The 14,039-nt window shown below is 41.0% G+C and overlaps 1 protein-coding gene across 1 annotated transcript; it reads left to right on the forward strand.

The window, feature by feature from the left end:
* Positions 1-5,887: 5,887 nt before the first annotated feature.
* Positions 5,888-9,732, forward strand: pyya (peptide YYa; the record flags this gene model as incomplete). Its single annotated transcript, XM_080044604.1, has 3 exons — positions 5,888-6,075; positions 9,287-9,367; positions 9,708-9,732. The coding sequence occupies 3 exons, from the start codon at positions 5,888-5,890 to the stop codon at positions 9,730-9,732; spliced, it is 294 nt and encodes a 97-aa protein (XP_079900730.1).
* Positions 9,733-14,039: the final 4,307 nt, after the last annotated feature.

The following is a 14,039-nucleotide window of genomic DNA, read 5'->3' on the forward strand; positions in this document are numbered from 1 at the left end:
CCCAGGAGGAATGTCTCAACAGGCTGAAGCCGTGCCCATGGGGCTGCAATGAGAGAGATACTCTGCATATGAGTGGTATATTTTAATATTTAGCTTTCCCAAAGCAAAAGAGCAGAGAGAGTGTGAGGAAAATATTGAAACGGTAACATGAGCTGCAAATTTAACATATCGAGCTAACTAGATTACTGTCTGAAGTGGTAATCATAGCTTTACTTCCAAGGCCAAGGAGCATTTCAGTTACTGGCTACATTTCAGTTTCAGTCCTCATCCCAAAGAGCAATTGGTTTTGTAACATTTAAAGTGTGAGAATAATTTTATTATTATAGTCTTGTGCTTTTTACACTTATCTATACACTTTTGTATGTTTATTCACTTCACATTCTTGAGCACGGAGTCACTCTAGGCTCACCGTATTAAGAGCACACTATGAACACCATGCATAGAGGGAGTAGTAAATATGTAGCTTATCACTTGGTCTACAAGGTCAGGCAACTTTAAGATCTCTGCCTGCACCTAAGCAACTCCTTAGCAACGGACCTTCTCAAATTACACTTGCCATCGGGCCAGAAGAAGACATCAGGGGCAAGACACAACCAGCCTCCAACATTTGTCTAATATAACACTATGTCCCACCATTGTATCTTCAGTCTTACTGGGGATGCCTTTTGAGAACAAGTAAGCTCCTTGTAGGCCTACATGTTTCTGCTCACTCAATTTAGATAATAAACCTTTAAGCTTTGAAATAAATCTTCTACTTAAAAGAACAAGAAATATTTTCCTAACAAAAGCAAAACCCCCTTTTTTGAGCACACCAATAACGATGCTGAAATATTAACAGCGCATGAAGTATAATTCATCGACAGTTGTTCACATTGTATGATGGAAAAAATGCCAGGTGGATTTCATTGTCACTTGTGCCAATGCGAATGCAAGTTAACCCATGTGAGCTTGTTCTTCCGGAGCTGATGCTGCCTAAATGCTGTTAGTGCTATGCCTGTGTTACATGTCACATTGAATTAAATGATATGCAATTCAGCGCACCAAAGGAATCAGCTTGTTCCATTATCCAACTTATTCAATGGAAGTTGAACAGGGAAGTTGAAACCGAGACAACTCTCCTTCGAAGTACAATGAACGTGTATTTATCCGTCAAACAAAGTGCTGTAAGCAAAATGGTTATGTAAGCTTACTTCCTGTCAGTGACTGCAGTTAGCAGTCTCCTTCCTTGTCCCTACGTCACCACATTAATGCACTGCGGTCTTCAGCAGCAAGTTATATAGCATCATCTCAGATCCATAAGTGCGATAAAACATTATAAAAACCATCAAAACAGACATTGGGAAGGATTTTTACCTGCTCCGCCATTGTAGGCGCATAAACATTCACCCTTCTGTCGCCCTGCGCGTGCGAGACGTGCCGGTTTGTAGCATTCTCTCTTCTGATTGGATATCAGTTGTGGGATCCCAGAAAAGTTTATTTGCCGAGTACATGCAGAGCGGGTGACTGAGAGATCGGAGTTATGAAACGTGCACACTGTACGTGATCACTGTATAAATATAGAGTGATTTAACACGTATATTAACATAAATATATGGCTTACTTCACCTTTAAGGAGAGCTAAACTTAAATAATTAGCCTAGCCTTGCCACTTTACTTTTTTTTTTATTATATTGTCAATCGGCTCGAAGGTTGGAATTATTAGAGTACTGTGATTCATGCCTTTGTAATGATTCATTATTCATAATTTAATTTGATTAAACCTGCAGTGTGTAGAATTTGGGGTTTTATTTCCTAGCAGATTTTGTAGAAAATAATTATAATATCCATAAGTACGTTTAATTTAGTGCATAATAGCTGACATTTTTTTTTTTATTATTTTGTCCATATTTCTCCATACCTTGGACCAATAGTCGCCGCCATTTTAGAAGTGTCATAGTTGGAATGTCATCAGGCGCATTGTTTAAAATTTGAATTGTTTTGGTCCTTGAAGGCCACTGTAGCTTCTGTTATTATTCGAAAGGGGTGGGGTTACCCAAGGAGCGTTGCATTCTAGAACTTTCTAGAATTTACTTGATGATGTCATATTACACACTGCACCTTTAAGGCTTTTTAATCTGTTATTTTGGGTGAATGTTAAAGGCTGTACAGTGTTGCGATCTGCAATGCTCGCAGGCCTTTGTTGTTGGCTCTATGAATTTTTGATGTCACCCTATCCTGGGGAAAAATGAAGAGAGGAGCAGGTCGGGTGTCACTGAGGAGGAAGATGGATGGATTCAAATATGCTTATGTTTAAACCTGCAGTGTGTAGAATTTTGGGATTTATTTCCTAGCAGATTTTGTAGAAAAGAATTATAATATCCATAAGTACGTTTAATTTAGTGCATAATAGCTGACATTTTTTTTTAATTATTTTGTCCATATTTCTCCATACCTTGGACCAAGGCCTAGTCGCCGCCATTTTGGAAGTGTCATAGTTGGAATGTCATCAGGCGCATTGTTTAAAATTTAGAATTGTTTTGGTCCTTGAAGGCCACTGTAGCTTCTGTTATTATTCGAAAGGGGTGGAGTTACCCAAGGAGCGTTGCATTCTAGAACTTTCTAGAACTTTCTAGAACTTACTTGATGATGTCATATTACACACTGCACCTTTAAGGCTTTTTAATCTGTTATTTTGGGTGAATGTTAAAGGCTGTACAGTGTTGCGATCTGCAATGCTCGCCGGCCTTTGTTGTTGGCTCTATGAATTTTTGATGTCACCCTATCCTGGGGGAAAATGAAGAGAGGAGCGGGTCGGGTGTCACTGAGGAGGAAGATGGATGGATTCAAGCTTATGTTTAAACTTGCAGTGTGTAGAATTTTGGGATTTTTTTCATAGCAGACTTGGTAGAAAATAATTATAATATCATAGTATGTTTAATTTAGTGCATAATAGCTGAAAGGGTCTCTTTTATCTCCATATTTCTCCACACCATGGACCATGGCCTGTGTGCCGCCATGTTGGAAGTGTCATGGTTGGAATGTCATCAGGTGCATTGATTATAATTTAGAAATGTTCTTGTCCTTGAAGGCCACTGTAGCTTCTGTTATTATTCAAATGCACCTGATGACATTCCAACCATGACGCTTCCAACATGGCAGTGCCATTGCCTTGGTCCAAGGTATGGAGAAATATGGAGATATATGAGACCCTTTCTAAGGGAAAAAAATATGTATTCAAACACACTAAATTAAACGTACTTATGGATATTATAATTATTTTCTACAAAGTCTGCTAGGAAATAAAACCCAAAATTCTACACACTGCAGGTGTAAAGTCTGTCTGTCGGCCTTACCATTGCCGTGTAAAGATCAGAGCTCCACCTAGTGGCAAGAACCAGGACAGCTTGGTGCTCCCAAGTTAATCATCTTTTTCTTTTCTTTTAATTATTTTTTTTTTAATAACTTAGCACTATTTGGACTGTCACAGAGAAAAATAAATGCAACTTCTACAGAACTGTTTGACGACTTAATATTCTTACATCAAATAATCAAGTTAATTCACATATACAGTGGCTAATGTCTCTCCACATAGCCTACCAATCTAATCTTATCCAAAGCCGGAAATAAAATAAATTTTCTCATAAAAGATTGACTATTATTTGGGCTGATCATAAAAACGTGACAATAATTCAAGTCCACGCTCCATTCAGCTGTTGCCCGCTGTATCCCTGTTCCAAAAACACATTGTCTCAGCAGATGTGGACAAACGCAGTTGTAACGGTTCGCAAGTCAAGGGGGAGCAATTTGGACATTTAAAGTGATGTTTAATTGATTTCCCGTGTAGGCCTAGCTCGTTCTTCTTTCTTATTAGGGAGGTCAAAGGTCAGGATGCTGCTTGAGGTGGCATAGGAATTTGCAGTCTTATTTTAATGGACAACTCAGCATGGGTTTGGATGGTGGCCGTGGAACCAAGTGTGGGTAACGTTTTTTTTTTGGGGGGGGGGGGGGCAGATTGAAATCAGTCAGCCTTCTGTCTAATTGTCATCTTTTAGCTTGATCTAACGAAGACACGGCACGCGTTACTAATGTTTCCATCGCTGATGACGCATTCTGCCTCCTCACCCCCCCCCCCTCTTTTGATTCGCCCGCGCACGAATACTTGGTGTGACCCGTCCCTCTCCTGCATCGTCGCTAAACTATATAAATCACCACTGTTGGAGTTTGTAACCCAAGGTAAAGCGACCCGCAGAGTGAAACGACTCCTCCACGGCAAACAAACAAAAAAAGAAGAAGAAAAGAACCATACCTCCCTCCTGACCACCTCGGCTCCGTCTACTACCTGTGACCTCCTCAAAGTAAGTCTGCAAACCCTCTCACTCTGCACCATTGACACATCCACAAGGTATTGACAACTTTTTCACGAGATGGGCGCATTTCATTTCAATGAGAATAGTGATGTCTCCATGGGCTAACACGATTATAATTTACGTCAAAAATATGGAATAGCCTATTGGAACTAATTATCTTCTATAAATAAAAGCATTCTTGCATTGCATAATTAATTTGTTGAACTTAAGACACGAAAGATAGGAATAAATTTAGCCTATTCGTTCTATATTACCATCTGTGCGCAGGTTGCAACTTAAAACTCAGGTAGCCTAAATGCAAAATTGAAAAAATAGACAATTAAAAAAACGAAAACAGAACTTGAAAAAGAACAACAATTTAAAACACGATTGTTTAATGTAACAGGACCATAGAGTTTTTTTTTTGGGGGGGGGGGGCGAATAAAACTTCTTCAGACTCCAGTGCTGTGCTCAGCGTCTGCAGTTTTTTTTTTCATCGTGTTTAAGGAACAAAATTCCCTGGTTTTTATTTGTGAAGTTGTTAATGCTCGTTCAGCACCACGAACAGCGCCGCCGGTATTCCCACCAAATGCAGTCCACATCTTGCGACACATGAGCGTTATCTTTAAAGTCGCTTCTTCTTGTGTTATATTGGCATTTCATTATTAAATACAATAACAGTATAGCCGACCTCCCATCCCCACCATGCATGTGATGTTTTTCAGACAGAATGGCTGATGCACCACTTTTCCCAGCTGGGAGAGAGTTTTGACACATACTAAACATTTTCCTCTCACCAGTAAAGAAAGAGCAATTGTCTTTATCAGCCCGCGTATGCCTCCATCAGTCTCCATTTCCTCTCCAGTTTTCCACCATGGAAAGGTGTCAGGGTTCACTCTATTCGAATGTCAGGTTCATTTGCCTTTAGTTTCTGCATTAAAACTTTTTTCAGAAATGTTTTTTAAAAAAATGCACATTTGGCACAATCTAACTAATGATGTGTAAATGTGCATCTCTTAAAAAGAAACACAAATGATGTACTGTATGTCCAAAGTTTTTACAGAATAGATTTTGGAAACAGCCTTCTACATTTTATAATGCAAAAAATGACTATGTACAGGTCTTAAAAATGTATCATAAAACAACATATGAAGAAATCATTCCCTTATAACCTTCAGAATAGTGCTAATAATGACAACGTTAAGTTGATGTTGAAGTTGATGTCGGCTAAGCTCTTAAGAAGCTGAGATTTTTGGTTCAGAGTATTGATAAAAAAATAATGGTGAGATAAGGACCGTTCAATATGGCTGTATCAGAGAATATACAAACGCAAACATATAAGGTTTAATAATATAAACACCTTTATGTACATTTTGGACCTTTGGTTCTTTACCAGTATGAAAGAGGACATGTTATGGAGCAAAACAGACAAAAAATCTCTTAATTTGACCAGTGCATGAAAAAACTATGTTGCCTGCCGTGTCACACCTTAATACATAACTTTGGACCTCTGACTTCCATAACCCCCCACCCCCCTCTGTGTCTTGCTGCCCTGTTTAAAGATGTCCTTTATGCTGAAGCCGTGGGCCGTGCTGGTGGCTGTAGTGCTGTGTGTGCTGGTGTGTCTGGGGACCCTGGCCGACGCCTACCCCCCTAAACCCGAGAACCCCGGTGAAGATGCCACGCCCGAGGACCTGGCCAAGTACCACACCGCCCTGAGACACTACATCAACCTGATCACCAGGCAGAGGTATGGGCGCCCTCACGTTAGCTGTAGACCGGGGGACTCTACCAAAGCTAAGATCAGAAAAACTTTCAGCAATTATTTTATTTTTAGATATCATGAGTATACCAGTATTATGTGTGACCATACTTAATATTTATTGATACAGAAAATCCGTTCATGGACTGACTTGAAAATTAGTTTTGATCTGCCACATTCTCAGTGGTTCTCACACTGTGTATATGTGTCATTCTCCTCTCATGCCCCATTTCGTCTCTGTCTCTCTGCACTATCAATAAAACATTGAAAATGCCAGAAAATAATTGTAAAGAAAAAGAAACAGCCTTTTAAGAATACATAGGCTTTGAGGTAAGATTTAAAAAGAGCTGTGATTGTCAGGGGTACAACCATTTCCAAAGTCTTGGGGCGGCAACTGCAAGGGTGCGATCAGCCCACAGTTTTTACCTTGACGTGGGACTTCTAAAAGAAGTTGCTTGGATAACTGCAATGCTCTGTTAAATTAGCACAGAGCTCAGATTGCAGCTTAATAAACTTGGGCCGGGCCATTAATGGCTTTCAAAAGAAACTTTAAAATCTTAAAATTGATTTGAAAACCTACCAAAAGCAAATGGAGAGAGTAAAGTAGGTGGGTTACGTGTTCAAGCCTGGATTAAAAAGCGAGTAGAAGTAGAAGGCGCAACATGGAGGTTTGATTGAGACCTAGACATGCAGAGCATTACAACAATCCTGCTTTGAACTAATAAAGGCATGGATTGACTTCTCCAGATACGCTTGTTTAGGAAGGAAGGAAGATAGGAGAAGGTATGGTGCATCATCCCCTCTCTGTACTGGACAATATGTGGATCACTAACATTTCAAACCTACCCTTTCACAAGGAGATTATCAGGTTGCTAAACCAATAAAAGGGCACCTGCAGCCCAACAGATTTTTGGCCCATCTTTCGCTTCTTCCCGCTCGTCCAGATCTCATTTTGCTTGAGTCAAGTCATTACAGCAACTCAAGTTCTTAAGGGTTTCCCGCAAGTACTTTAACTGAGAGCTCTGTTGTCGTGCGATGTCCCCTCTGAACACTATATGCCCCGCACACGGCAGCTCAGTAGATCAGATTAGGGGCCACTCTCCAAAAACCTCCAGGCCTCCAAATCAACACGACCAGAGCAATAATATCAGCACAGATGGACCCAAGACCCAATCCCAAATCCACTTAGCGGTGCCTGAGCCGAGGCCTGCCGCTCTCAGGTATAGATGCGGCACCAATGCGGAATCATCGGAAGTCATTTTTTTTATTGTATTTGGAGCATTTGTCTGGCTCTCAAGCGATCTGTTTCTTATTCATGAAAGTCAAATGGGTCATTGATATTTAGAGGCTTGGTTTAAAGAAGCCTCTTTATACTATAGAGAACCAATTTGTTTCAGGTTAAAAAGGTTTTATAGCCAGGGATGAAGACATATTATGTGATGGCTGCCAGTTTCCAGCTGTGCACTCCAGATAAAATTGATGGACGGTCTTTGACGCATAACTCCACATAGGAGTTGATGGCATTGTAGTATCGGACTAATAGTATATACTGTGGTCTTCACTAAGGAAATGGAAATAAGAGTTAAGGTCATGTCCTCTGTGTTCTCTCTGGAAGTCTGTGTGGTGAAGTCACAATTTGTACATTTTGAAGGCTGATTTTAGGAGTTTCACAGTTTCTGTTTTGAAGGGAGGTTTCCATAATGTAATGGTATTAAGAAATGTGCGTCAAATATCCGAAAGAGTTCTTTTTGTGTCTGGTTCAGGTAGTTGTATAGGGGTATATAAGCAGCTTAAGAGAAAACGTATCGGGGGTAATGCTCCACTTTTGAGATAAAATAATATTTTATTTTATTTAATATTAAAATTTAAAGCTTTTTCCTGATCCAGACAAAGATGGCGGCCATTAACGACATATTTCCTTGCTCAGTATGTCAACCATGAAGAACAATTTCATTACATCAGTGTCTACTTGTGTTACTTTTTAAATAGTATATTTAATGCAAATCGAATTTTTGTAGACTATACTGTACTGTATATATTTTTGGAAATACCTTCAGAGCAGCAGTAAGTGTTACCTTTTTCTGAAAACTAATGAGGAATGATAAATTGAACAGACACGACCGATTGGGGAAAACAGACAAACGAAGTGTAAGATAGGTGGAGAACAAGGGTTGGACCAACCATTGAGACTTGAGGTGTGATATACGGGCACAGACGGGCCATTATCGAGGGGAAAACTTCCATTTTTCCGTCCTGATGTGCCGCACTGTGTGACAGCTGAGACAGCTGCATATGTGAGCTGCTCGATAGCTTTCCTACAGGGAAACACACCCTGGAGACACACAAACACACATTTCCCTGTGTGTGTAACCAAGCATAGGATTGGGTGCTGGGGTCATGTAGGGGAGGTGGAACAGGTGGTTGATGGGAAAATGGAAGAACTGCGGATTGCGCTGCAGGGGCTATGTTGAAAAGCGCAGTTTAAAATACACACACACACACACACACAATGCACACACATGCAACAACACCCATTACAGAGTAAACTTTCTGTTAAACGGCTCTGTGATTTTACATTTGCAGCTCTCTTGGAGCCCTGATCTCCTTATCAAGAGAATGATAAGACTCATGCAGACTTGGTTTTGACCACCCGTTGCCAACACCAAGGATACAACACACACACTCTAGGGTGCACACATCTGAATCTGACTGTGAAGTGAAAGCATTAGGAGCAAAGTGAAGTAAAGTGAACCAATACAGAGTAGACTAAGACGAGAATTGTCTTGATTGTCTCAGAATTTGTGCCATAATCGCTGTGCTCCATTTCACACTGTAAGCCACAACCGAAACCTAAGATTTGAAAGGGACCAGTGGTATCCTCTTTGAGCTACATTCAGCTATGTGTCATGGGAAAAGTAGTCAAGAATTTGAAAAAAAAGTGTAATGCTTTAATGTATTTCAACTTCAAGTCTTACTCGTTTGAAGAGGAACTCAAGTGACTTTAGACATACAGTACATGTCAGTTATTTAGTCAGGAGGGGCACTGCCCCGCCTGTATGATGTCACAGTGATGTCATCACGGTTATCCTAGCGTGGGCTTAGAAGATACCTATGTGTAGCAGATCACCAAAATAGTAGGATTCATCAATGTCATGAATAATAATGCCGCTCAAAGCTGCTCTCCTCACCCCTCTCCCAGGTATGGAAAACGCTCAGCTCAGGAGGACGTGGTTGCAGAGCTGTTGTTTGGTGGCGACAGTAGCAGAGACCAGAGATCAAGGTGAAGACCCTCACACACATAAACAGAAGGACCATGTTACCCGTAATGTTTAAAGAAAAAGATCCCTTTTTTGCCAAAAGTCAAGGGTCCCCCACGGCACGCTACCTGTGTGTGGGCTGGAAAAAAAACACACAGCCTAGGCTCTGTAAACGGGCATTTTGCCAGCTACTCTGCCCCCCCCCCCCCTTGTGTTAGCATACCCTATGTTTACATACCAGTATACAGAACCTAGTCTGTGTATTGTCACTGATTTTGATAAAAAGTGATTTTGACAACAAGCGTTCTCCAGAATGGCTGACTCCGCCTTTTGAAACGCGTTCTTCCTTGTGCTCTTCCACAGATATGACGACAACTACATGTGGTGACTTCGCCTCCCCCCTCTTCGGGCATTCCTTCTGGGCACGTCACACAAATGCACCCGTAGGGTCCAAAAGGTGCCTCTCACCCCTGAACCCCTGACCCCAACCAATGACCACAGTTGTCTCTGTCTATCTTTGTCCCTGCCTAGCATCTCTTGCATTACAACAAAAATGTACATAATTTATTATTGAAATAAAATATATATATGAGATCAGAGCTACAAGTCCGAAGATGGAACTGTGTGTGTGTGAGCATTGGTGTCCTTACTGTCCAGTACTATTTAGAGGAGGAAATTCTTGTTTCATTGTTGCTACTGTCAAAAAAATACGTCAGAATAAATAAATAAAAAACGTCTCTGTGTGATTCAAATTTGTTGATGGCTCAGGATGGTTCTCTCTGTAGATTCACATAATGGTGCTCTCAGTGAACACCTTATAATTGATAAGTAAGGTTACAACATGCCAAACTGTAAAGGGTACAACTGAAGGTTGGGTAGGGTTATGCAGATTAACACACCACCACATATTCTAGTCGGGCATAAGTGATTATTGAGAGGGATTATTTTTGTATGGCTTGACTTGTATAAGGAAACGGGGGCCAACAAATAACCATAAGGTTGCTGGAATGATTCAAAACAAACAAGAGAGCGTGTGTGTGTATGGTAGTAAAAGAAATGTGGCACACAGTGCAACACAATTGCAGAGTTCTATGGCACATGGAGGAAGAAGATACATCAGGCATTGGATCCAAAGAACACAGGATACATTCTCTGCTGGGTTTGAAAAACAAAAAACAGAACTGGGAATGAAAGTTTTCTCTGGATTGGTTGATAAAGGGAAAGAGTGCTTTACAATAGAAATGTCATTAGCCTCCTCTTTGTGGACTGGCAGCTTCTATGGGGATCTAACTTGCATTTCACATTGTGACCAAATGGCTTGCATCAACCTAAAAAAACATCTGCTGGGTTCATTTCCAGCAAATAAGGAGCTGAGGCTGAAAGAACTGTGGGCTTAAGATCTCATTCTCCTCACAACTGTTACTATGGTTTAGCCTCTTCGGGAGGTAGAAACACTGGGGCTCAGGAGAAAATAACATTAACATTTCTGGCAGTGGGATACTTAAAGCTGGGGTGGAGGATTTGGGGAGAAAATGGCAGTTGGGATAGAGATTCGAATCCAAATACCTCAACCGCTCCACTTCTTCTCTTTGGTCCCTCCCCTATGGTCCCTCCCTGACACGCTCTACACCAACAAAGTCGTGCCAAAGTGAATGGACAGTCCCAACAGCCAATAAGAACAGAGAATCGGAGCCTCGCTCTGATTGGTCAAAGTGTCAGCTCATGTTAACTTTGACCAATCAGAAATCATATACCCCAACTTTAAGATGCCAACCTCAAATGCCATGCACGAGACCCCCGCCCTCATACACAGCTCAAAAATAACTTGTTTGTCATTTTAATACAATATTCTTACATGATTTGTTTTGTGTTTCATAATTCTTCTACAGAAAATTATGTAGGCCTATTACTGGGTAAATCTTCGAGGTTCTGTCTAAAACATGGTTAAATAATGGCTTGTAAAATGGTCTATCTGTGATTGGTATGGCCCAAATAAATCTGTTTGGATTCACTTCATTGGAGTTTTACCATTTGTAATATCACCAGTAGGATGACATTTCTTGGCCACTACACACTTTATCAATTCAATTATTTAATTAGTATTGCACCACATACTGCGACGGGCTCTGTGGGACACCAAACAATGAGGATGTAAAACCAATGTCCACAAAACAAACAATGGTAATACAATTATATTCAAAACTCTATATGAGAACTGCTTTAAATCACTGTTGAACAGTACCTTCCCCTCATAGGTTTATAGAAATTGGTCCACAGATGCATGTATTTCTTATTATAATACAAAGAAAAAGGGAAAAAAAAGAAAACACAACAACATGGTTGTATACAATTGTAATTATGTGGCTATTAAATGACAGATCAGTGAAAACAAAGTAATGTGGGCTGTGTCTTGGAACAGGCAGGGGAAATAATGTGGAAATACTATATAAGACCTTGCTCACCGGGTTGTGATTATGCTGTCAGCTACTCACTGGAGTCCAGTCCAATGTAATAGCCTATATTAAGTTTTTTTTTTTCGGTTTTTTATTTTTCTGTTCTTTATTTTATTCTTTTTTAAGACACATCAAACCTTAAAAAACATCGCACTGGACCTCTACAGGCTTCTCATAAAGCTGGGAGCCGCATCGACAGGTGTCAAGCTCCATGCAATATAGTGAATTTGACCGGAGATTTGTCGAATCTGCCTTCAAAATATAGACTATTTTAGATGTTTGACGTGTTTACTACATAGACTAGTGGACATCGTGTAGTTTAAGTTTTAACCCCCGGTCATGTTATTTCACCTCACGACAACAACAATATTCTGACAATATTGTTTGTCATTCATATAGGCCTGCTTCATAGAGGCTAGGAAAAGGGGGTTTTATTCTGAAAAAATTCAGGAAGTCATATTTATGTTTCTGCTACGATGACACCATCGCTGTTACTGACGAGAAGAAGACTCCGCGAGAGCCAGACAACAACACGGAGCGCACGAGACATCGCAGACAGCGGGAAAGCCTCTCTTAATTGTGTTGAAAGGTAAGTGCGCGGCTTTTTAATTCTGCGCCATCACACACATTATTTATTCATATGGACATCTATTAGGCTACAGTCAGTGTAGAGCATCTGTGGTGGCTTTTTTCCTCTTTCTCCCTCCTCCCACCCATGGACCTAATAAAAGAGCTCCCACTGAGGCGCTCTGTAAAGAGAGCATCAGACGTCACGCTCTCGCGCTGGACTGGCTTTAAAAAGGTGCGCGCGTCTATGGTAAAGACGGCGGCGGCGTTATCAAGACTGTTTTCAAGCCACCCAAGCAGTGTTGTGTTATCATTGTTTATATGTCGGGCAGGCTTTGTGTATGTGTGTGTGTGTGTGTGTGTGTTATGACTCCTGAGATCAATTAGAAGACCATGCACGTGTGTGCGTAGGCTATTGTGTGTGTGTGTGTGTGTGTGTGTGTGTGTGTGTGTGTGTGTGTGTGTGTGTGTGTGTGTGTACACTAAACAATTAATTAGCTTCAATATAGAGAAGGGTCTATGCAACACATTCACATAGGCTACATTGTGAAGAAGATGATGATGTGGTTCAGCAGGTGATGTAAAAAAAAAGATTAAGGTAAACATCAATGGAAGATGGAATATTATGTAATATTAGGCTATATTAGGCTATGAGGACATTTGCTTTTTTAATCATGTAGCCTAAAGATGCCAGAAAATATGAGAAACCAACATTGTATATTGAGATCATACAACATAATTAAGTAATTATAAAAACGGTGTAAACGGGCATGTTGCTAGCTGTTGGGTTTCTTTTGTTTACATGGGCCTTTATACTTTCTTTACATACCCAGTTTTCAGAGCCTAGGCAGGCTACATATTAACACCAGCATTTTTTTCAGCGAACACACAGCAGGTAGCAGACCGTAAGGTGATTTTGACAAGAAGCGTTCCCCAGAATCCACTGACTCCACCTTTAAAAGACACAAAATCAAGTTGTTGTGTTTAGGACACCATCTATGTGTGTGTGTGTGTGTGTGTGTGTGTGTGTGTGTGTGTGTGTGTGTGTGTGTGTGTGTGTGTGTGTGTGTGTGTGTGTGTGTGTGTGTGTGTGTGTGTGTGTGTGTGCGCGCACCTGGCAGCTTTTGTTTCTCTGAGCAGATGGATGGTGGGAGAGGGGTGGAGATGGAGGAGGGGCGGTGACGGAGGAGGGTGGGGTCAGGAGCTAGGCAAATAAGGAAGCAATGGAGGGGAGGAGAGGAAGGGGCAGGTGGAGTTCACAACCTTTGGATAAACGTGTGTTTGTGTGTGTGCGTGCGTGTGTGTGTGTGTGTGCGTGTGTGTGTGTGTGTGTGTTTGTGTGGGTGCATGCGTGTGTGCGTGTTTTGCGTGTGTATGTGTTTGTGGATTTGCATTGGATTATTGTCCAACTGATATAGGGGACGTTGTCCAATAAGTAGGTATTGCAGCACAGGATTCGAAAGTGATGTTTGAGGTCTTTCAGAAATAAAATCGTAATAACGTGATTGGATTCCTCGTCGTCCATCCATCCACTCCTCCGCCTCACATTTGAGAATTAAGGCTTTTCTTTCTACGTCATCCCTTTGCCTTCCACTCTCGCCTGCTGTAGCCTGAGGTGTTGTGTAGTGCCTACTCTAGCATAAGCAGCAATGGAAGGGTGTGTTTCCATGGCAGC

This window comes from Ammodytes marinus (assembly GCF_949987685.1).
Source record: "Ammodytes marinus genome assembly, chromosome: 16".
In the NCBI taxonomy this organism is placed as follows: domain Eukaryota; kingdom Metazoa; phylum Chordata; class Actinopteri; order Uranoscopiformes; family Ammodytidae; genus Ammodytes; species Ammodytes marinus.